General features: G+C 57.2%; 1 protein-coding gene across 1 annotated transcript in view; it reads left to right on the forward strand.

Annotated features, from left to right (window-relative positions):
* The window catches only part of LRP5 (LDL receptor related protein 5), a gene marked incomplete at its 5' end in the record, with an annotated part of 134,299 nt that overhangs the window by 104,209 nt on the left and 7,620 nt on the right, over positions 1-22,470 (forward strand). The window contains 8 exon segments of the mRNA NM_001135199.1: positions 3,577-3,779; positions 5,169-5,359; positions 6,045-6,254; positions 9,746-9,871; positions 13,808-14,044; positions 16,986-17,096; positions 18,542-18,778; positions 19,853-19,992. Coding sequence (NP_001128671.1) covers positions 3,577-3,779; positions 5,169-5,359; positions 6,045-6,254; positions 9,746-9,871; positions 13,808-14,044; positions 16,986-17,096; positions 18,542-18,778; positions 19,853-19,992 — 1,455 coding nt within the window.

Genomic DNA, 22,470 nt, shown 5'->3' on the forward strand with positions numbered 1-22,470 from the left:
GTGGCTCAAGCCTGTAATCCCAGCACTTTGGGAGGCCGAGACGGGCGGATCACGAGGTCAGGAGATCAAGACCATCCTGGCTAACACGGTGAAACCCCGTCTCTACTAAAAAATACAAAAAACTAGCCGGGCGCGGTGGCGGGCGCCTGTAGTCCCAACTACTCAGGAGGCTGAGGCAGGAGAATGGCGTGAACCCGGGAGGCGGAGCTTGCAGTGAGCTGAGATCCGGCCACTGCACTCCAGCCTGGGCGGCAGAGCGAGACTCCATCTCAAAAAAACAAAAAAAAAAAAAAAGAAAGAAAGCTCAGGGGCTGGGTGCGGTGGCTCACACCTGTAATCCCAGCACTTTGGGAGGCCGAGGCGGGCGGATCACAAGGTCATGAGATCGAGACCATCCTGGCTAACACGGTGAAACCCCGTCTCTACTAAAAATACAAAAAAAATTAGCTGGGCATGGTGGCAGGCACCTGTAGTCCCAGCTAGTTGGGAGGCTGAGGCAGGAGAATGGCGTGAACCCAGGAGGCGTGGAGCTTGCAGTGAGCCGAGATCATGCCACTGTACTCCAGAGTAAGACTCCGTCTCACGCAAGACTACATGTCAAAAAAAAAAAAAAAAAGAGCTCAGGGTTTATGAAACTGGCTAGCCGTGTAAAGTTTGCTGTGTTGTTTTTGCGCCTGAGAGGAGTGTGGCCAGGGTGTCACGTCACACAGTACACGTTTCTCAGATGGTTGTTCTCCAGACTGCTGTCCCAAAGTCTGGTTTTACATCTGGTTCCCACAGACCCACCCTCCACGGTGAGCCTGATTTTGCCAGGGTAGCTGGAATAAGGTCTTCCAGCCTGGCAGCTGTACCAGGCCGGGGTCTGCAGCTGGAGAGCTCTGTGGCTTTTAGGAGGGAATTTGTTCAGTTGGTGTTGACACATGGCCCCCTAGGGTCCATCGCTCTGTGGCGATGTGGATGTTGTTATCTACAAAGACATGTGATCCTTCGTGTCTGATGAAAGTGATGATGTCTCTGCAGCTGCCCAGCAAGGCTGTGTGTGTGTGTGTGTGTGGTGTGGGGTGTGTGGTGTGTGTGTGGTGTGTGGTGTGTGTAGGGTGTGTGTGTGGTGTGTGGTGTGGGGTGTGTGTGGGGTATGTATGTGTATGGGGGAGGGAGGCACCCTTTCCACCTGGGTCCAAGAGGCTGGGCCTGGGGAAGAAGCTTCTTTTTATTTACTTAGAGACTTTATTTGTATTTTTCAGGCTGGGGTGTAGTGGTATGAGCATAGGGGGTGTGTGTGTGTGTGTGTGTGTGTGTGTGTGTGTGTGTGTGGTGTGGGGTGTAGTGGTATGAGCATAGGGTGTGTGTGTGTGGTGTGGGGTGTGTGTGTATGTGTAGTGGTATGAGCATAGGGGGTGTGTGTGTGGTGTGGGGTGTGTGAGGTGTGTGTGTATGTGTATGTGTATGGGGGAGGGAGGCACCCTTTCCACCTGGGTCCAAGAGACTGGGCCTGGGGAAGAAGTTTCTTTTTATCTACTTAGAGACTTTGTTTTATTTGTATTTTTTTGAGACAGGGTCCTACTCTGTCACCCAGGCTGGGGTGTGGTGATGTGAGCATAGCTCACTGCAGCCTTGGCCTCCCAGGCTTAAGCGATCCTCCCACCTCAGCCTTCTGAGTAGCTGGGACTGTAGGCCTGCGTCACCATACCGAGCTAGTGTTTTTTTGTTTGGTTGGTTTAATTTTTTTTGATGCAGATGGAGTTTTGCTGCATTGCCCAGACTAGTCTCAAACTCCTCAGCTCACGTGATTCTCCCACCTCGGTTTCCCGACATTCTGGGATCATGGGCGTGAGCCACTGCTGCCTCCCTGTTTTATTAACTGCTGAAAGACCTAGATAAAGTCTGAAAAGACTTACTGTCAGAGCACCATCCTGAGATGATTCCCTCTGACTCAAGGGAGGGGGAGGGGAGCTTTTCCTTCAGGCCTGGGTGGCAGTAGCCCAGGTTCTCCAGGCGCCATTTGCCCCAGGCCAAATCACTCGGGATCTTGGATGCAGCTGTCTTTCGGGGTAACCCAAAGGGACCAGATCCTCCCAGGCAGTAGGCTTCTGGGCTGTCCTCTCCTCCTACATCAGCTCAGTAAGATCCCTTTGAAGGGATGCTGTTTCCGAGGCCCCAAAAGCCCAGGCTCATCCCTGAGATGCAGAGGGTGGGCTGGGCTCAGGCAGCGCTCCAGCATCTCCTGGCCGGTGACCCCGGAGAGTCCTTGAGAGTCACTGAGAGATGTGGCTGCCCTGCGTTCTCAAGAGGGGCTCTGGGTCATTCCCCACACTCACCTGCCCCCACCCACCCTCACCTGGCCCCCAACCTGACCTACCCCCACATCTGTACCAGCCCCTTTACCTTCACCTGCCCTACCCACCCTCACCTCCCCTGTACCCTCACCTCACCCACTCACCCACCCCTGCACCTGCACCTGTCCCCCACCTTCACCTAACCCCCACCCTCACCTGGCCTTTCCCTCACCTGGCCTCCCCCTCACCTGGCCTCCCCCCTCACCTGGCCTCCTGCCCTTGGGGAAGGGGTTGTAAGGGGTGGCCCCCACACTGGCTGTCCTGGTGCCCTGCTGAGAAAACAGGACATGAGGGCCGCAGTCCAAAAGCTTGCGTCCTAGCAGGTGGAGAAGACAGGGACGTGTTGGGAAGGGCCCTGTGGTCCTGGGTGCCTTCTTGGCCATCAGCAGAGCCTTCATGGGAGCGCCAGGCTAGTGGCACACAGCTGGGTCCCCCGGTGGGTTGGCTGAGGAGGCCTCAAGTCCGAGGCGGCAAGAGCTCTTCCAGAGGCCGTTGTCCGAATCGCTCCGGCATACTCGGGCGGGCATGTAGTTAGGAGCTGATTGAAGAGGAGAGACCCGCACACCAGTACTGGGATTTGACTTTCAGGCTAAACTCGAGAATCGTGGCCTCTGCTCTCCTGCCAGAGCTCTCCAGCCAGCGCCCGGGGGTCTCCGCCAGTGCCCGGGGGTCTCCAGCCAGTGCCCGGGGGTCTCCAGCCAGTGCCCGGGTCTCCACCAGTGCCGGGAGTCTCCGCCAGTGCCCGGGTCTCCACCCAGTGCCTCCTGGGGTCTCCAGCCAAAGTGCCCGGGGTTCACCAGTGCCCGTGGTCTCCAGCCAGTGCCCGGGGGTCTCCCCTGCCAGTGCCCAGCCAGTGCCCGTGGTCTCCACCAGTGCCCGGGGTTCCTTTCAGCCAAAGCCTAGGGGGCTCCCTGCCAGTGCCTGGGGGTCTCCACAGTGCCCGGGGGTTCCGCCCTCAGTGCCCGGGTCTCCCACAGTGCCCGGGTCTCCACCAGTGCCTAGGGGCGTCTCCCAGCCAGTGCCCGGGGCCTCCCACCAGTGCCTGCCCCCAGCCAGTGCCCGGGCCTCCCACCAGTGCCTGGGGTCTCCGCCAGTGCCCGGGGTCTCCCACCAGTGCCCGTGTGGCTCCCAGTCAGCCCGGGGTCCCACCAGTGCCCCGGGGTCTCCAGCCAGTGCCCGGGGGTCTCCAGCCAGTGCCTGTGGAGTCTTGGCTCTTCTTGTCTTACAGCCCCAGAAAGCTTTGACCCTCTCTCTGAGCCAAGGCCAAAACCCAGACAGGCAGCCCCACGACCTCAGCATCGACATCTACAGCCGGACGCTGTTCTGGACGTGCGAGGCCACCAATACCATCAACGTCCACAGGCTGAGCGGGGAAGCCATGGGGGTGGTGCTGCGTGGGGACCGTGACAAGCCCAGGGCCATCGTCGTCAATGCGGAGCGAGGGTAGGAGGCCAATGGGTGGGTGGGGGTGCTGCCCCCCAGGCATGCCCGCCATGTCTTCCGCCGAATGCCAGCCTCTCACAGGCTGGGGTGATTTTCCACCCCGGTGATCCAATGGTTGGCTTTCCGGGATCCCAAAAGCAAACACAGGCTCTTTCACGGGCACTCCAGGGAAGCAGAAAGCCCTGAGGGCTAAAAGGGAAGGGGTAGTGCTGCTGAGAGGTCACAGGGCAGCGCTGGCCAACGGGAGTTGCAGTTGGTAGGTTTTGTACCATCCCTGTTAAACTTGAACCCTGTGCAGAAATCCCTTCCACGGCATGGGGGCTGCCCGTTGACTCGCTCCTGTTCCACTGCAGGGAGCTCCTGGGCTGCTTCCTCCCGGAGGCCCCCGATGCTCCCACCTGTTGATCGTCAGAGCTTCTTGTTGGTGGGAAGGCACCCAGGACCTGAAGGTCTCCAGAGGGAATAGCCAGGGAAAGAGGGAGACCGAAACCCACGTGACATGAAACTCAGGCTCCAAACTGAGCATGGCAATGTTTGCGGACAGGAGCGCGATGGCCTTCCTCCGATAGCTGGGGGGCTGGCATGAAGACAGGAGCTACAGCCAGCGCAGGTCCTGGGCCAGGAGCCCAGCGTTTGAGCCCTGACTCTGCCACTTACTGCCCACGTGACCTCAGGCGAGTGGCATAACCTCTTGGAGACTCAGTTTCCTCATTGGTAGGAGTGGCGGCCACGGTGGTGCAGCCTCTGCAGCACACGGTGGGGTCAGTGGGTGGGAGCCCCAGGTCTGTAAGGTGGCTATGCAGGAGCCAGCTGAGCTGGTCTCCCAGTGGCCAGGGCTCCAGGGTCCTTAGCAGCTGTGAGGGCCTGCATCTGTCTCCCATGGCTGCTGTCAGAAATTACCAGAAGCTAAGTGGCTGAGAGTAATGGACGCTTGTTCTCTCACAGTTCCTGAGGCCAGAAGCCTGAGATCAAGGTGTGGCAGGGCCCTGCGCCCTCTGAAGGCTCTGAGGGAACCTTTGGGTTTCTGGTGGCTCCAGGCATCCCTTGACTCCAGGCCCCAGTCTCTCTGACGGCACATTGCGTGCCCTCTTCTGTGTCACTTAAGGGCACTTCATTTGGCTTTAGGGCCCACCCTCACCCATTGTGGTCGTATCTTGATCCTTCGTGACATTTGTGAAGACCCTGTTTCCAAATAAGCTCACATTCCGAGGTTCTGAGGTGGACGTGAATTTGGGGAGCACTGTTCAACTAGTACAGAATGTGACCTGTCAGCCTCGGGCAGCCCTGAGAGGCAGGGCCTTTCCACAGCCCAGCTGGGTGCCCTGAGCTCCGCGCTGGCCGAGGAGACGCCGTCCCTGCACCCATCCTTCACCTGGCACCCTCCCGCAGGTACCTGTACTTCACCAACATGCAGGACCGGGCAGCCAAGATCGAACGCGCAGCCCTGGACGGCACTGAGCGCGAGGTCCTCTTCACCACCGGCCTCATCCGCCCCGTGGCCCTGGTGGTGGACAATACACTAGGCAAGCTGTTCTGGGTGGACGCGGACCTGAAGCGCATTGAGAGCTGCGACCTGTCAGGTATGCGTCCCGGTGCCTGCCCTGCCGCAGACACCCTGCCTGCCTTGTCAGTAATGGCAGCAGCTGCCAGATTGTCCGGGACCTGCCGTGAGCCCAGCTCCGCACCGGGAACTTTGCATGTAGCATGTTTAGTCCTCACGCTGACAACTCCAGGCTGGGGTTCCGAGTGAGCCCCACTGGGTAGAGGCAGAAGATGAAGCTCAGAGAGGGTGAGCCAGCTGCTTGGGGCCCCACAGCCGGGGATGGAGCAGGACTTCAGCCTAGCCTCTGCCCCTGGCACCTGCACAAGCAGCTGCTCTGCTCTGGGCTGTGTTAGGCCATGAGGACTGGAGAGAAATGAGAGTTGGTGCTTAGAGAGGGGGCGCAGGTCCCCGTGGCTTTTCCTCTTAATGATGGGGTGGGTGGGGGAGGGGAGGGGCCATGCTTGCAGGGGCCAGTGACCGAGGCCCGCCGTTGGAACTGATGGCCTTCCTTCGGAACCCGGCCCAGGTGGGAGCAGGGCTTTCCGAGGGCTTGGCTTGGGTTGGCCTGCTTCCAGGGACTCTGCTGCAGCTCCCATCCCTGCCCAGAGCACGAAATCCCCCCCGGCTCCCTGGCAGCCCTGTCAACCTCTGTCCTCCCAAGCTGAGTGTGGGGCGAGCTCTGGAGGTGAGCACCGCTCAGGGGGGCCCTGTGCTGCTTGCAGGGGCCAACCGCCTGACCCTGGAGGACGCCAACATTGTGCAGCCTCTGGGCCTGACCGTCCTTGGCAAGCACCTCTACTGGATCGACCGCCAGCAGCAGATGATCGAGCGTGTGGAGAAGACCACCGGGGACAAGCGGACTCGCGTCCAGGGCCGCGTCGCCCACCTCACTGGCATCCACGCGGTGGAGGAAGTCAGCCTGGAGGAGTTCTGTACGTGGGGACTGGCGGTGGGGTGGGGCAGGGTGGGCAGGGCGGCCTGTAACCCAGACCGCTAGAGGAGGCCGGAGGCCAGTGCAGGAGCCCGCGTGGCCTCAGCCGGGCGGTGGGCTCCGCCAGATGCCAATCGTTTCCCGCTGGGGTTCAGTGAGACATCCAAATGTCCTGAGGCCTCTGAGGTTGTTTGCTTTTGCTGCAGAACAAATCACCACAAACAGCATTTTAAGACAATACCAACTCTTTTTTTCTTTTTTTTTTTTTTTGAGTCAGGATCTCGCTCTGTTGCCCAGGCTGGAGTGCCATGGCGTAAACACAGTTCACTGCAGCCTCGACCTCTGGGCTTAATTAAGCGAACCTCCTGCCTCAGCCTCCCAGGTAGCTGGGACTACAGGTGCGCACCACCACACCTGGCTAATGTTTTTTGTAGAGACGGGGTTTCCCCATGTTTCCCAGGCTGGTCTGCAACTCCTGGGCTCGAGCAGTCTGCCTGCTGTGGCCTCCCAAAGTGCTAGGATTATAGGTGTGAGCCACTGGCCTGACAACACCCACGGATTGTCTCAGTTCTGTAAAGCAGAAGTCCAGGCACGGCGTGGCTCACCTGGGTTCTCTGCTCAGGGTCTCACAGGGCCGGAATCAACGTGTCAGCAACGCTGGGCCCTCAGCAGAGGCTCGGTGGAGAAACAGGCTTCCCTGCTCACTCAGCAGGTGTCATTTGTGGGATTGAGGTTCTATTTTCTTTCCGGTTGTTGGTTGGGGACCACTCTCAGCTCCTAGAGACCACCCCAGGTCCTCGCCCCGTGGCCTCTTTGCCTCAGCAGTGGGGGCTCCCTGCGTCAGTCCCTCCTGCACCTTGAGTCTCTCGACTTGCTCCTCTCCCACCAGCTGGGGAGCCCGCTCTGCTTCTAAAGGCCCCTGTGATTCGGTTCAGCCACCTTTGGATTAGATTAGCCTCCCCTTTGATAGACTCCAAGTCAGCTGATTAATAACCTTAATCACATCCACAGAATCCCTTCTGCCACATAAGGTCATGACGCTGTGCTGGGACTGAGGTGGGTAATGAGGGGGGCATTTAGGATTCTGCCTGCCACTGCCTTGCTGTGCCCCAGGGCTTGGGGGAGGGAGCTGTGACCACAGTCCTTCCTCCCCTGCATGGTAACCATCTGAGAATGACTTGAGACCAGCCTGGGCAACATGGTGAGAACCCATCCCTTACAAAAAATGCCTCCCCCAGGCTGAGCTCCGTGGCTCACGCCTATAATCCCAGCACTTTGAGAGACCAAGGCGGGCTGATCGTTTGAGGTTGGGAGTTCGAGACCAGCCTGGCCAACATAGTGAAATCCCGTCTCTACTAAAAGTACAAAAATTAGCTGGGTATGGTGGCAGGTGCCTGTAGTCCCAGCTACTGGGGAGGCTGAGGTGGGAGAATTACTTGAATCCGGGAGGTGGAAGTTGCAGTGAGCCGAGATTGCGCCACTGCACTCCAGCCTGGGCAACAATGTGAGACTCTGTCTCAAAAAAAAAAAAAAAAAAAAAAGGGCCGGGGGTGGTGGTGACAAAGGGACCCTATCTCAGAAAAACCAAGCACCTAATCCTTGAGGCTGAGGAGGGACACTGCGAAGTGTTTCTGGGTGGGGCGGGGAGCACAGTGTCTTCTGTCATTTCTTCCACCTGGGAGTGGCCAGCTCTCCCTCCAGGCTGCCTCCTCTTCTTCCCATTGTTGGGATGTTGGACACATTTGGTTAACTGGATAGAATAACGTGAGTTCCCAGGGACTTGGTCCATTTGCTATTTTATTTTATTTTATTTATTTATTTTTTGAGACAGAGTTTCGCTTTTGTTACCCAGGCTGGAGTGCAGTGGCGCGATCTCGGCTCACTGCAACCTCTGCTTCCCAGGTTCAAGCGATTCTCCTATCTCAGCCTTCCAAGTAACTGGGATTATAGGCACCCACCACCACACCAGGCTAATTTTTTGTATTTTTAGTAGAGACGGGTTTTCACCCATGTTGCCCAGGCTGATCTTGAACTCCTAGCCTCAGGTGATCCACCCGCCTCGGCCTCCGAAAGTGCTGGGATTATAGATGTGAGCCACCGTGCCTGGCACCATTTGCTCTTTTAATTCCCATGTGTGTTAGTGTCCCACGGCTGCAGTAACAAATGACCACAAACTGGATGGCTTAAAGCAACAGAAATGGATTCCCCCAATATGCTGGAGGCCAGAAGCCCGCAACCAAGCTGTTGGAAGGGCTGTGCTTCCTCTGCAGGCTCCAGGGAGAATCTGTTTGTTGGCCTTTCCAGTGCTGTGGGTGCAGGTGTTCCACGCTTGTGGATGCACCACGTCAACCTCTGCCCATCTTCGTGTGTCCATCTCCTTTGTGTCTGCGTCTTTACCTCTTCCTCATGTCTGTGTTGCCTCTTACAAGGTGACATTTGTCACTGGGTTTAGGGCCCATCCCAGATGACCTCGTCTTGAGATCCTTAACCTGCAAAGACCCTTTTTCCAAAAAAAGGTTATGTTCGCAGATTCTACGCCTTAAGACATGGGTGTATCTTTCTGGGGGGCACTATCCAACCCCTTATACAATGAAAGAAGGGAAGAGGGCCAGCACTGTAGGAGGCTGAAGTGGGAGGGTCACTTGAGCCCAGGAGTTTAAGAGCAGCCTAGGCAATATGATGAGACCCTGTTTCTACAAAAAGTAAAAAAAAAAAAAAAAGCCAGGTGTAGTGGCTTACGCCTGTAATCCCAGCACTTTGGGAGGCTGAGGCAGGCGGATCACATGGTCAGGAGTTCGAGACCAGCCTGACCAACATGGTGAAACCCCATCTCTACTAAAAATACAAAAATTAGCTGGGTGTGGTGGCGCATGCCTGTAATCCCAGCTACTCGGGAGGCTGAGGCCGGAGAATCGCTTGAACCCAGGAGGTGGAGGTTGCAGTGAGCCAAGATCATGCTACTGCACTCCAACCTGGGCAACAGAGCCAGACTCTGTCTCAAAAAAAAAAAAAAAAAAAAAAAGGCAGGCATGGTGGTGCATGCCTGTAGTCCCAGCTACTCAGGAGGCTGAGGCAGGAGGGTGGTTTGACCCATAGAGATCAAGGCTACGGTGAGCCATGATCGCACCACTGCCCTCCAGCCAGGGCGGCAGAGTGAGGCCCTGTCTCAAAGTAAGTAAATGAGGAGGAGAGACAAATGGGCAGTTCAGAGTGATGGTCATGGGCACAGTAGGGACTGGTGCAGACAGGCTGGCCTGTGATGTCAAGCAAGTTCTGTAACTGTCTCCAGCCTCCATTTGTGTGTCAATTTCCATGTCAGTAGGAAGACTCTGTAGGCTGCCAAGAGGAGTAAGTGGGAGGATCCTCCCAGAGAGACGGGACCTGCGGGAGGGTCAGTTCTCCTGAGTTCTCATTTGGCCCCTACCCTCCAGGCTGTGGTTCTGAGGTAAGAGGCAGAGCCTGACCTCCGTTTGCCTTGTTTTGTCCTTGCAGCAGCCCACCCATGTGCCCGTGACAATGGTGGCTGCTCCCACATCTGTATTGCCAAGGGTGATGGGACACCACGGTGCTCATGCCCGGTCCACCTCGTACTCCTGCAGAACCTGCTGACCTGTGGAGGTAGGTGTGACCTGGGTGCTCTGTTGGGGTGATGGATAGGTACCTGATTCTCTGCCTGCCAGGTTGCTGCCTGGCATCCTTTTAAAATCACAGTCCCTGTGGCATCCAGTTTCCAAAGCTGATTGTCTCTTCCTTTGTCCTCCTTTCTTTTCTAGTATGTGCATTCGGTGCTATGAATTTTCCTCTAAGTACTGCATTTCCTGCATCTCACAAATTTTGTTATATTTTCATTTTCAGGTAGTTTGAATATTTTTACACTTCTCCTGAGATGACATGTTTGGCTCATGTGTTATTTAGAAGTGTTGCTTAGTTTCTAAAGAGTTGGGGCTTTCCAGCTGTCTCTCTGCAACTGATTGCTAATTTAATTCCACTGTAGTCTGAGAGCTTATTTTGTATGATTTCTATTTTAAATGTGTTGGGTGTGGTGTTTTTGTTGTTTTTTTTTGTGTGTGTGTTTGTTTTGTTTTGTTTTGTTTTTGATACAGTGTTTCACTCTGTCACCCAGACTGGAGTGCAATGGCACAATCTTGGCTCACCGCAACCACCGCCTCCCAGGTTCAAGTGATCCTCTTGCCTCAGCCTCCTAAGTAGCCGGGATTACAAGTGCACGCCACCATACCCAGCTAATTTTTGTATTTTTAGTAGAGACGGGGTTTCACCATGTTGGTCAGGCTGGTCTCAAACTCCTGACCTCGTGATCCACCCACCTCGGCCTCCCGAAGTGCTGGGATTACAGGCCTGAGCCACCGCGCCTGGCCATTAGGTGTGTTTTATCACCCAGCATCATGTGGTTTATCTTGGTGAATGTTCTGTGTACTCTTGAAAAGAATGTGGATTCTGCTGTTGTTCGGTGGAGTGTTCTAGAAATATCAATTAGATCCAGTTGATGGATAGTGCTCATCAGGTTGTCTATATCCTTCCTTCCTCCTTCCTGAACGCCTGCTCGTGCTGTCAGTTTTTGACAGGGGTGTGGAGTCTCCAACTCTAATGGTGGATTTGTTTATTTATCCTAGTAGCTCTATCTTTTTCTTTCCTTCTACCCTTGATCCTCTTTTCCCACTAGGGCTTCCTGGTGCTACTGGTGGGAGAGTGGGGTAGTGAAGAACATGGGCTTTAGGGCCAAAGAGGCCAGGGTTCAAATCCTGGCTCTGTCACTTCCCAGTTGAGTGACCCTGGCTGGTGCCTGACCCACTCTGAGCCTCCACTTCCTCCTCTGTGAAATTGAGAGCACTTAACCTGGCAGGCTGTCATGGGCATGAAGTAACAGGGCACTCCACCTAGGCCCTGACACGTGATGTACAGGAATGCCAGCTGCTATGCCGTGGGCGTGGCATTAGTAATAAAGTGACCATCTGAATCCTCACCACAGTGTGAAGCCTGTCGAGGGCTTTCTGTCCTGTACCCCGTGCCTCCAGGTGGCCTTGGATCCTGTTGGTTCTGTGCTCTGCCCAGCTCCCCTTCTCCTGTGGGAGCTCCTGGGGGCTCAGCTTCATCCTACATACAGCAGACAGCAGCACACGCTGGCTCTGCACCTTTTTCTTTTTTTTGAGATGGAGTCTCACTTTTGTCACACAGGCTGCAGTACAATGGTGTGATCTTGGCTCACTGCAACCTCCACCTCCTGGGTTCAAGCGATTTTCCTGCCTTACCCTCCCAAGTAGCTGGGATTACAGGCTCCCGCCACCACACCTGACTAATTTTTGTATTTTCAGTAGAGATGGGATTTCACCATGTTGGCCAGGATGGTCTTGAACTCCTGACCTCAGGTGATCTGCCCACCTCGGCCTCCCAAAGTACTGGGATTACAGGCGTGAGCCACCACACCCAGAGTGCTGGTTCTTTTTAGCAGCTTTTCTTGTTCCTGGAGAGACTGGCCCCGGCCCCGGAGCTCAGGGAGTAGGACTGCGGGGTGCTGCCTCACACCTCGAATTTGGCTATAAGCAGAGGGGACAGTTTTGTGACTGTCCCCCTCCTGAGCTTCCTGGCAGCTTTTCTCCAAGTTACAGCCCAAAAGCTCAGGTGGATTTGCAACCCGAGGGTGTCTGTGCACCTCCCACTGATGCCCAAATTGCCCTGGCCAAGAGATGGGGCCTTCAGAACACTGCACCAACTGCAGCCTTGGGCCTCCATGCCAGAGGCCATGCTCTTCCGTCCAACCACCCCTTGGCCCGGGCCGTGGCCCTCCCGGTTTGGGGACTCAAGGCCTCTTCCTCACGGCTCAAGAGACATATATTTACCACACAGGTGCTTGTCATTCTCTTGTGGCCTCTTTGGCCTCTTTGGGGAGATCACAGAAGGACAGGGGCTCACTGAGGTCTCAGACATGGACCCTTTGATAGTGGCAGGAGCCAGGCCGGGCAAGGGGCAGCCAGAGTCGCTTCAGCAGTGCCACCATCATCCCTATTCAGCCCTTCCCTGAGCCAGGCGCACCCCTGGCTCTGGCCGCAGTGTCCCAGTTAGAGCTCACAGGAGCTTGTGGTGCCCGGCGGCTGCTTCTGATTGAGAGTCGAGGTCGGAGGCTTTGGGAGGCTGAGAGGCTCTTGGTTTCACAGCTGCTGAGGGAGGCTTGGGCTCCATGTCGGGTCTGCCCCATGCCGCCATCACCCTCCAGCCACCGGCCCCCTGTGTCCCCCATGGCCAGGCACAGCTTGCAGACATCTGTCATTGGCTCCTCTCAGCCACCGTGGGCTGACTCTGGCGTGTCCTCCCGTGGCTGAGCCCAGCGGGGACAGCCGCTTCCTTTTATTTCCCGAGAGCTCTCATCTTTGATCAGGCCGCCTCCCCTATGCCAAAGTCCCTGTCACTCGGGTGAGCCCAGCAGTCATGGGGAAGGCCTGGGGGTTCCAAACATCCAAAGGCTTGCGTGCAGCGTGACAACTTGAAACCGATGCTTTTTTCCTTGATCAGATTTCAGCTTGACGGGGGCTTTGCTTACCTTTCAATGAGGCCTGGGCCGATTTCCCAGCATCCCCTCCTGAGGCCGGCCTCTGTTTTCTGTGATTTTCTGCACAAAGTGGGAGGGAGGAGTCCTAGGAAATGAGGGGCCGCCTCGAAGCCAAGGGCTACTCTGACTTCTCTGTGCCAGTGCCCCCGCATTTGTGTGTCACCAGCCCCTGGGACTCTGCTGTTCCCTGAGTGCTGCTGCATGCCCAGCCCACACTGAGGACGTGGAGCCCCGAGGGGCAGGATGGCCTCCATGGTCACCTGTAGGAAGTGGCCTCCACCCTCCGATGATCCTCTCTGTCCTCCCCTTCACCACCCTCCACCCTCTGATGACCCTCTCCCTCCTCCGCTTCACCGCCCTCCCTGGTGATGTCCTCGGCCATCCTGCCTGTGCCTTCTCCCATCTTCTGCAGGCGCCTGGGACGTGCCGACTGGTCCTCTGCCAGCTCCCGCCTTGCTGTGGGCACACCGGCCACCACAGAGGCCTGACCCTGCTTCTGTAGCAGTCCCACACCTGTGGCAGGTGTGGCTGCTGACCACCTGCTTTCTGCCACTCTGGTCCCAAGGAGGGCGCAGTGGGCACTCAGGCGTGGCTAAGCAGATGCGTGTTGCGAGGGGGAGGAGGAAGGACTGCTCCAGTCCGGGCCGAATTTCCCACCTGTAGCATTTCTGCCGTATTTGGTGTAGCGCCTGCTTCTTAAAGCTCTGATCCTAGTCAGCCCCCTTTACCTTCTGCACTGAAAATCAGACGGATGCATGTCTTCTTGCGGCGAATGTGTATTCTCCCCGCCTCTCTTCTGGGTTTGGGCTGGAGGTGGGGCGGCGCCCAGGAGCCGCAGCGATGGAGAATGTGTGGGTGCAGCACTCGGCTCGGCAGGGATGCGGAGCCCTTGCTGAGTCCCTGTACACTTCTGCTTTGAAGCCCAGTTACGCTATTGCCTGGGTTCTGCTGGGCGGGGCTGCGTGTGATGCTCTCCTCTGTCCCTCCCCCAGAGCCGCCCACCTGCTCCCCAGACCAGTTTGCATGTGCTACGGGCGAGATCGACTGTATCCCCGGGGCCTGGCGCTGTGACGGCTTTCCCGAGTGCGACGACCAGAGCGACGAGGAGGGCTGCCCCGTGTGCTCCGCCGCCCAGTTCCCCTGCGCGCGGGGCCAGTGTGTGGACCTGCGCCTGCGCTGCGATGGCGAGGCCGACTGTCAGGACCGCTCCGACGAGGCGGACTGTGACGGTGAGGCCCTCCCCGAAAAGGCTCTGCCAAGACCCTGGCCCTGCCCTCCGGGATACGGAGCTTGGGGCTGCCTCCGGCCTCACAGGAGTAGGGGCTCTAAAAACCTTTGCTTGCAGGGAGATCGCCAAGTCTGTCTCTTAGGCCCAACAAGGAAAACTCTGCAGTCCCACCCGTCCTGTCCCACCAGGTAGTGTGGCTTGAAGGCAGACTGTGAGGGGCTGTCTCACCTTCCTGCATTAGGTCAGGAGTTTCACAGGAACCTGAGGCACATTCAGGGGTGGGCTGCAGAGGTCCATGGCGCACACCCTGGTAAATCCCTCCCAAAGGACAGCTCTTTCTCCACTGAGCAGTCTGTGGGGTAGTGCTTAAGCCTGCGTGGTTTCAATCAACCTGAGAATCAGGAGTTATAAAGAGATTTGCTCAGGCATCCCGGGCCCTCTCTGACCAGCGGGATCTTCCTTTAGATCTTGATGGTGAAACAAATCTCTTCTGTGTCCCCTCTGAGTTTTCCTTTTTTTTTTTTTTTTTTCTGAGACAGAGTCTTGCTCTGTCACCCAGGCTGGAGTGTCCTGGTGTAATCTTGGCCCACTGCAACCTCTGCCTCCGGGATTCAAGCGATTCTCCTGCCTCAGCCTCCCCAGTAGCTGGGACTACAGGCATCTGCCACCACGCCCAGCTAATTTTTTTATTTTTAGTAGAGACGGGGTTTCACCATGTTGGCCAGTCTGGTCTCGAACTCCTGACCTCAGATGATCCACCCGCCTTGGCCTCCCAAAGTGCTGAGATGACAAGCGTGAGCCACTGTGCCTGGCCTGAGTTTTCCTTTTATGAATGACCTGCTTGGTTGGTTGCCTGCCATGTGTTGTCAGCACCACGGACCAGCCCAGGACTGCTGAGGAGCTTTGATGCCCTCCCTGTCCCAGAGCCGCCGGCTCTGTTAGGTAATTCACATGCAGTCTGGCCACTGTCCTACGTCCTCATTCACAAAGAGCAGACATTTGTAGAAGACAAGGGCCTGGGAGTAACCTCCCTGCATGTTTTTCTGTAAAGGCACAGTGGTTAAGTCCTTCCAGCTCATTGACCATTGGATAATTTGATGGAGGCTGTAGACTAGGGGCTGGTAAACTAAGGGCCCAGGGGCCAAATCCAGCCTGCCACCTATTTTTATAAATGAAGTTTTCTTGGTGCACAGCCATGCCCATTCATTCATTTACACAATGTCTGTGGCTGCTTTCATGCCAAAAGCAGGAGAACTGAGTGGTTATACTGGAGACCTACAAGCCTTCAAAGCCCCAGACCTCACGTCTGGGCCTTGACATAGCTTCCCCAGCCCTGCTGTGCACCCTGGCCCAGCTTGCAGGAACAGTGGTTAGAATTGTCCCTGTGTTTGTCCATTTTGCATTGCTATGAAGGAGACCTGAGGCCGGGTAGATGATGAAGGAAAGAGGCCTGTCTGGCTCATGCTTCAGCAGGTGGTACCAGTGTGGCACCGCATCTGCTCAGCTTCTAGTAAAGTCTCAGGAAGCTTTGACTCATGGTGGAGGTCGAAGCGGGAGCGGGTGCATCACATGGTGAGAGAGGGAGCAGCAGAGAGAGAGAGAGAAAGCCTCTCCCTCTTGCCCTCACCTTGAGAGGAGATGCCAGGGTCCTTTAAATAACCGGCTCCTATGTGAACTCACAGTGAGAGCCCACTCGCTACTGTGGAGAGGGCACCAAGCCATTCGTCAGGCATCTGCTCCCATGACCCACACACTGCCCACCAGGCCCTGCCTCCAACCTTGGGGTCACATTTTATTTTATTTTATTTTATTTTATTTATTGTTTGAGACAGAATCTCGCCCCGTTGCCCAGGCTGGAGTGCAGTGGCGCGATCTTGGCTCACTGCAACCTCCACCTCCTGGGTTCAAGCGATTCTTCTGCCTCAGCCTCCTGAGTAGCTGGGAGTACAGACGCCCACCACCATGCCCGGCTAATTTTTGTATTTTCAATAGAGATGGGGTTTCACCATGTTGGCCAGGCTGGTCTCAAACTCCTGACCTTGTGATCCACCCGCCTCGGCCACTCAAAAGTGCTGGGATTACAGATGTGAGTCACTGCACCCAGTGAGGGTCACATTTCAGTTGAGATTTGAAGGAGCAGACATTGGAACCATCTCAGTCCCCTCGTCCCACTCTAGCTTCTCCTTCTGTGTGCCCCGCAGTGCTGGTGACAGGCTGTCATGCCGGCTCTGGATCCATGCTCCATTCCAGAAGCTTTCTTCCCTGCTCGGTTACCAGAAAATTCTCCCATCCATTACAAGGACGGGGTCCCCTTATCTCCCATTCCCAGGGCGGGACACCAGGGGCAGGGCAGGTGGGGAACTGAGCAAGTTCTCCGGGGCAGGTGTGGCTATGGCTCCCTCTGGGTGGGTGTCTGGGGAGGGGAGGAGGCAGCCGTCAGCACCCTGGTTGGCTCTTCCTCCCTGGCCAGAGGCCGTGGCCTCGTGCTGCTCCCATGTGGGCACCTGCAGTGGGTTCTGCTCCCTCCTCTCCCCCCAAGCTCTGCTGGGCACCACTGCCCTCTGCAGCCCCCACTCTTAGGAGGTGAGGCTCCTGGTGGCCATTCCTCTCCTTGGCACCCACTCCTGCAACCTGGTAGAGCCTTGGGCGGGGTTGCCTGGTGCAGACCTCCCCGCAGTAGGTACCTGACAAATACCTCCTGGGGGGCGGGCAGGAGGTGCGTTGAGGTCTCAGCCCTGGCAGTCCCCCCACTACGTGGCATAGGCCTCGCCACAGGGTCATCGAGGGAGGGTGGAGACTGCACTAGACCACTCCCCGCTGGTCCTAGAAAGGATCCCATCTGTCTGCTGTCTGTTCAGAGCCCAGACCTTGGTGGCTGGGCCCCGCATGGTGGGCTGGGGGGCACCCTCCAGCCTCTCTGAGTGTGCAGCCTCTCCTTGCAGCCATCTGCCTGCCCAACCAGTTTCGGTGTGCCAGCGGCCAGTGTGTCCTCATCAAGCAGCAGTGCGACTCCTTCCCTGACTGCATCGACGGCTCCGACGAGCTCATGTGTGGTGAGCCAGCTTCTGGCGTAGGGAGGGGGTGTCCGGGCTGGGTTCCCCGAGGAGTGTGGGGTCTGGGGGAGGAGACGTGCCTTTCCAGCGGGGCCGGGGGCTGTGTGGGAGACTCAGGCGGCTGGGAGGCTCCTTGTGGGAGGCAGGGAAGCCTTTCTCAGGGCAGCAGCCAGGAGGACAGACTGAGCTATGGGCTCGGTGGCTACAGAGTCTGCATTGGCGGGTGGGGCTGACCGTGCCCAGGTGCCTGCAGCATGCACCCACCCACGGGACCTTGCTCAGCAGTGTCTGTCAGTCAGCAAGATTACCCCTGAGGGCTGCAGTGATCCTAGTCCCTGGCAGCTTACTCTCTGGCTGAGAAGGAGCGATGTTCATATATGCACGTGTGTCATGTGCATACCCGTGTACATGACAACGTCCCACATGCTCCTCAAATAGCATGACTCGTACAGTCATAGATCTAGGGCCTGGAGATAGGAGGCCAAGGCAGTCAGGGAAGCCTTCCTGGAGGCAGTGGCTCCTGAAAGGTTGTCTGATTCAGGCAGGAAGCGAGCTGAGTTCAGATAGGAAGTAGGAATGAGTCACTGTGTCTGGGAACATGGCCACTCCGCTGCAGAGGGACCTGGGCTGAGAGCTCTTCTCTTCTGGCTGCTGTGGGGAGAGAAGTCTGGGGGGGGAAGAAGGGGGCTTCCTCAAGGGACTCCCTGTGTCCTTTGGCACCTTCATGCCAGGTCAGGCTTGGGGCCTGAAGGCAGTGGTGGGGGCCACCAAGGGTCGCCTCCTCTGCTGGGCAAGTTCCCAGTCTGACAGGCCTGTGCCTGGGCCTCCAGCATGGCCGTGGGCCGCAGCTGTGAGGGCGCTGTTGATGCGCGGCCAGGCCTCGCCACCAGAGCCTGCACGCTTCCTCCCATTCCTCTGACATCATCAACGCCCTCAGGATCGCTGGGCCAGCCCTGTGGGAGAGCGAATGTGGCTTTCGCCAAAGTTGAGTCTGGAGCCTGGAAACTTCCCCATGGGCAGCCTTGATAGTGGAGTGGGCCCAAGGAGCCCACCCAGCCAACCCTGCCCTGCCCCTTCCATGGCCTGGTGGGTGGCACGGGGGCTACCTGGCTTTGCTCTTTCACCAACATCACCTGGGCTGGCCAGGGTGCGCTCACTTCCGCCACCACTGAGGGCCCTGGGCGAAGGACTGAATACCAGGCTGCCTTGGCAGGGATGTGTTGAGGGCTAGGGGAGTCAGACAGGGGCCGGGGTCGGAGGAGGGCGTGCTGTGCAGGCGTTGCCCTGAGGTTGGCCAGGCTCCCCAGGCCTAGCCTCCCAGCTACCCCACTTTCTCCCCACCCTCCACCAGTGGCAAAGCCAGCCCCTTCAGGGTGCACAGTGTCTGTCCCCAAGGAGGGCCATTCCCTTGGGGTTAATGTTGGCCACTTCTTTCTGTCTGGCAGAAATCACCAAGCCACCCTCAGACGACAGCCCGGCCCACAGCAGTGCCATCGGGCCCGTCATTGGCATCATCCTCTCCCTCTTCGTCATGGGTGGTGTCTATTTTGTGTGCCAGCGCGTGGTGTGCCAGCGCTACGCGGGGGCCAACGGGCCCTTCCCGCACGAGTATGTCAGCGGGACCCCACACGTGCCCCTCAATTTCATAGCCCCAGGCGGTTCCCAGCATGGCCCCTTCACAGGTAAGGAGCCTGAGATACGGAACGACCTGGAGGAGGCAGGAGAGTAGTCTGGGCAGCTTTGGGGAGTGGAGCAGGGCTGTGCTACCCTGGGCCCTCTGGTGCGCGTGGCAGACATTGCTAATCGATCACAGCATTCAGGTTTTCCCGCTGAGCCTGTGCTTGGCATCAGAATCCTTCAACACAGAGGCCTGCATGGCGGTAGCAACCCGCCCTTTGGCACTGTAGGTATGGAGGAGGCTCCTTGGACTTGACCTTCATATTCTATAGGACATGTCCTATGTTGTCCACAAATCCTCATGTCCCCTAGAAATGAATGTGGGGGCAGCTGGGCTCTCTCTGGAGCTGAAGGAGTCAGTCTGTACCATACAGCAGCTTTGTCCTGAGTGCAGTCAGGACTTGTGGCTGAGCAGTTACAATTCCTGTGTGGCCCAGGAGCGCAGGCTGTGTTTGTGGATGGCGGGGCAGCCTCACTGTAGAGCCGCACCACGCTGGGTTGTACGGTACAACGCAGGGCGACCATGGTACATCTAAGAAGGTGGAGGCCCTGTGAGGTCTGCAGGTGCCCCCACAGCTCCAGGCCACCTTGAGGATTGCCTCTGCCCACCCAGCCCTGAGTTCCCTCTCCCCTGTCCTGTCCCACTGTCACCCCAAGCCGGCCTCATTGGGAGCCTGTTGGATGGCGGGGCATAGATGTAACCTGATTCTCTCTGGGGAGCGGGGTTATCGGGCTTCTCAAGAGCTCCTGGAAGTCCACAGTGGTGGTACCGTCACAGTCGCAGCAGCTGCTAGAGACTGGGGCCCTGTCTGTTCCTGGCAGGCTCTACGCTGCCCCTCCTGGGTTCCCAGTCCCAGCCGCAGGCCCCTTGGGGGAGGTGCCGTGTGTCTCCTGTTTCACAGATGAGCCCCGGAGAGCTCACCCTAGTAGCAGCTCAGGGAGCGGGGCACATCTCCAGCAGGACACACCGCCCTGGTCTGGGTCTCGTGGGTAGCGGGAGCCGAGGAGAGCGCCCTGTGTCTGTGGAGTGGCTTGGCAGAGCCTCGAAGCCACCTGAACCCCCGTCCCTTCCCTGCCAGGCATCGCATGTGGAAAGTCCATGATGAGCTCCGTGAGCCTGATGGGGGGCCGGGGCGGGGTGCCCCTCTACGACCGGAACCACGTCACAGGGGCGTCGTCCAGCAGCTCGTCCAGCACGAAGGCCACGCTGTACCCGCCGGTGAGGGGTGGGGCCGGGGTTGGGGGGACGGGGCTGTGGGCCCCTCCCACCGTCAGTGCTGGCCAGGGGAGGCTTCTCAGGTTCCTGGGGGCTGTCCCACCGCCTCTGAGGCATGCTTGCTTTCTTCCCTCTCCAAAGCCTTCTGCTTTCTTCTTTAATGACATTGTTGACTGTGGATAATCTGAAAACCACACAAAAATAGAAAGAGCCGAAATCTCACCCAAATCCACCTCCTAGAGTGGCTGTTGGGCCACGTCAGCATCCAGGCGGCCGTCTCTTCAGCACGGCCCAGCCCATCGATGGCCGCCTGCACCAGGCCTGTCAGCTCGCGTGAGCTTCCCCACGCGACCCCTCCACAAACACCACAAACACCCTGTCCTCCCACCCAGGGCTGGCTGCTTCCTGGAAAACAGCTGGATGGTTTTGTGCATGACAGACAAACACAGGGTGATTTTCATGGCCTCCCCAGAGTTTTTGGCAGGGTTTGGGGTTGGCTCCAGCTGAGCCACGCCCTGAGTGAAATGACTGTGAGGAGAATAAACTGTGGACGCCCTCCAGGAGCCTCGGGACTGGCTGAGGAGAACCCCCATTTCTGGGAGCACAGCCCCGAGGTGCCGAGGCTGAGCTTGGTGCCTGGATGTGAACCCTTGTGTGTAAACAGAGGGGACTGACTTGACATGCTTTGTATGCTTTTTTTTTTTTTTTTTGAGACGGAGTCTCGCTCTGTCTCCCAGGCTGGAGTGCAGTGGCGCGATCTCAGCTCACTGCAAGCTCCGCCTCCCAGGTTCACACCATTCTCCCGCCTCAGCCTCCAAAATATCTGGGACTACAGGCGCCCGCCACCACGCCCAGCTAATTTTTTGTATTTTTAGTAGAGATGGGGTTTCATCGTGTCAGCCAGGATGATCTCGGTCTCCTGGCCTCATGATCTGCCCGCCTCGGCCTCCCAAAGTGTTGGGATTACAGGCGTGAGCCACCGCGCCCGACCATGCTTTGTCTGCTTTTCATTTGTTCCTGCAGCTGTATACCCCGAAGGTGAGGCCAGTCCCCTTCCGCTTCCTCTGGGGCCTCACCAGTGAGCGCCTCCTTGCCAGGGCTGGTTCCTCCCACCCTTCTGGGTGTCCCTCACATCTGGGGTCTTGTCTTCTTTTTCCTTTTTTTTTTCTTTTCTTTTTTTTTTTTTTGAGATGGAGTTTCACTTTTGTTGCCCAGGCTGGAGTGCAATGATCTCGGCTCACCGCAACCTCCGCCTCCCAGGTTCAAGCAATTCTCCTGCCTCAGCCTCCCTAGTAGCTGGGATTACAGGCATGTGCCACCACACCCGGCTTATTTTGTATTTTTAGTAGAGATGGGGTTTCTCCATGTTGGTCAGGCTAGTTTTGAACTCCCAACCTCAGGTAATCCACCTGCCTCGGCCTCCCAGAGTGTTAGGATTACAGGCATCAGTCACTGCGCCCGGCCTGTCACCCAGGCTGGAGAGCAGTTGCGTCATCATGGCTCACTGCAGCCTCTACCGTCTAGGCTCAAGCGATCCTCCCATCTCAGCCCCTAAGTAGCTAGGACTGCACGCGTGCATCCCCATGCCCAGCTAGTATTTACATTTTTTGTAGAGACGAAGTTTCACTATATTGCCCAGGCTGGTCTCAAACTCTTGGACTTGAGCGATGCTCCCGCCTCGGCCTCCCGAGGTGCTGGGATTACAGGCGTGAGCCACGTGGCCTGGGGTATTGTCCTCTTATGGCACCTGACTGTGGTGGGCCCTGGGAAGGAAGGAGCAGAAGAGGGTTATCCTTGGTTTCCTGGATAGGAAGTGAGTGTTGCGGAGGCCCCAGAGCCTGGCTGTGTTTAGGGACAAAGGGAGCTGGGAGCCAGAAGCCGAGAGTTTAAACACCCACTGCCCTTCTCTGCTCCTGCTGCTGCAACCCAACTTAACCAGCCAGGAGCGCCAAGAACCGGAGCAGGGTCCCCGTGCACACAGCAAGGAGGCTCGGGAATTCTTTTCTGTTCTCCCTTGGGAGCTGGGAGGATCTTACCAGGCAATAAGAGATGGCACTGACCAGCCAGCTATTTTTAAAAATCACTTTATTGTTTAACCATACAACTCACCCACTTAAAAAAGTGTACAATTCAAGGCCGGGCGCGGTGGCTCAAGCCTGTAATCCCAGCACTTTGGGAGGCCGAGACGGGCGGATCACGAGGTCAGGAGATCGAGACCATCCTGGCTAACACGGTGAAACCTCGTCTCTACTAAAAATACAAAAAAAAAAACTAGCCGGGCGAGGTGACGGGCGCCTGTAGTCCCAGCTACTCGGGAGGCTGAGGCAGGAGAATGGTGGGAACCCGGGAGGCGGAGCTTGCAGTGAACTGAGATCCGGCCACTGCACTCCAGCCTGGGTGACAGAGCCAGACTCCGTCTCAAAAAAAAAAAAAAAAAAAAAAAAAGTGTACAATTCAGTGGGTTTTAGTGTATTCACAGAT

The sequence above is a fragment of the Papio anubis genome, chromosome 12, assembly GCF_008728515.1.
Source record: "Papio anubis isolate 15944 chromosome 12, Panubis1.0, whole genome shotgun sequence".
Classification (NCBI taxonomy): domain Eukaryota; kingdom Metazoa; phylum Chordata; class Mammalia; order Primates; family Cercopithecidae; genus Papio; species Papio anubis.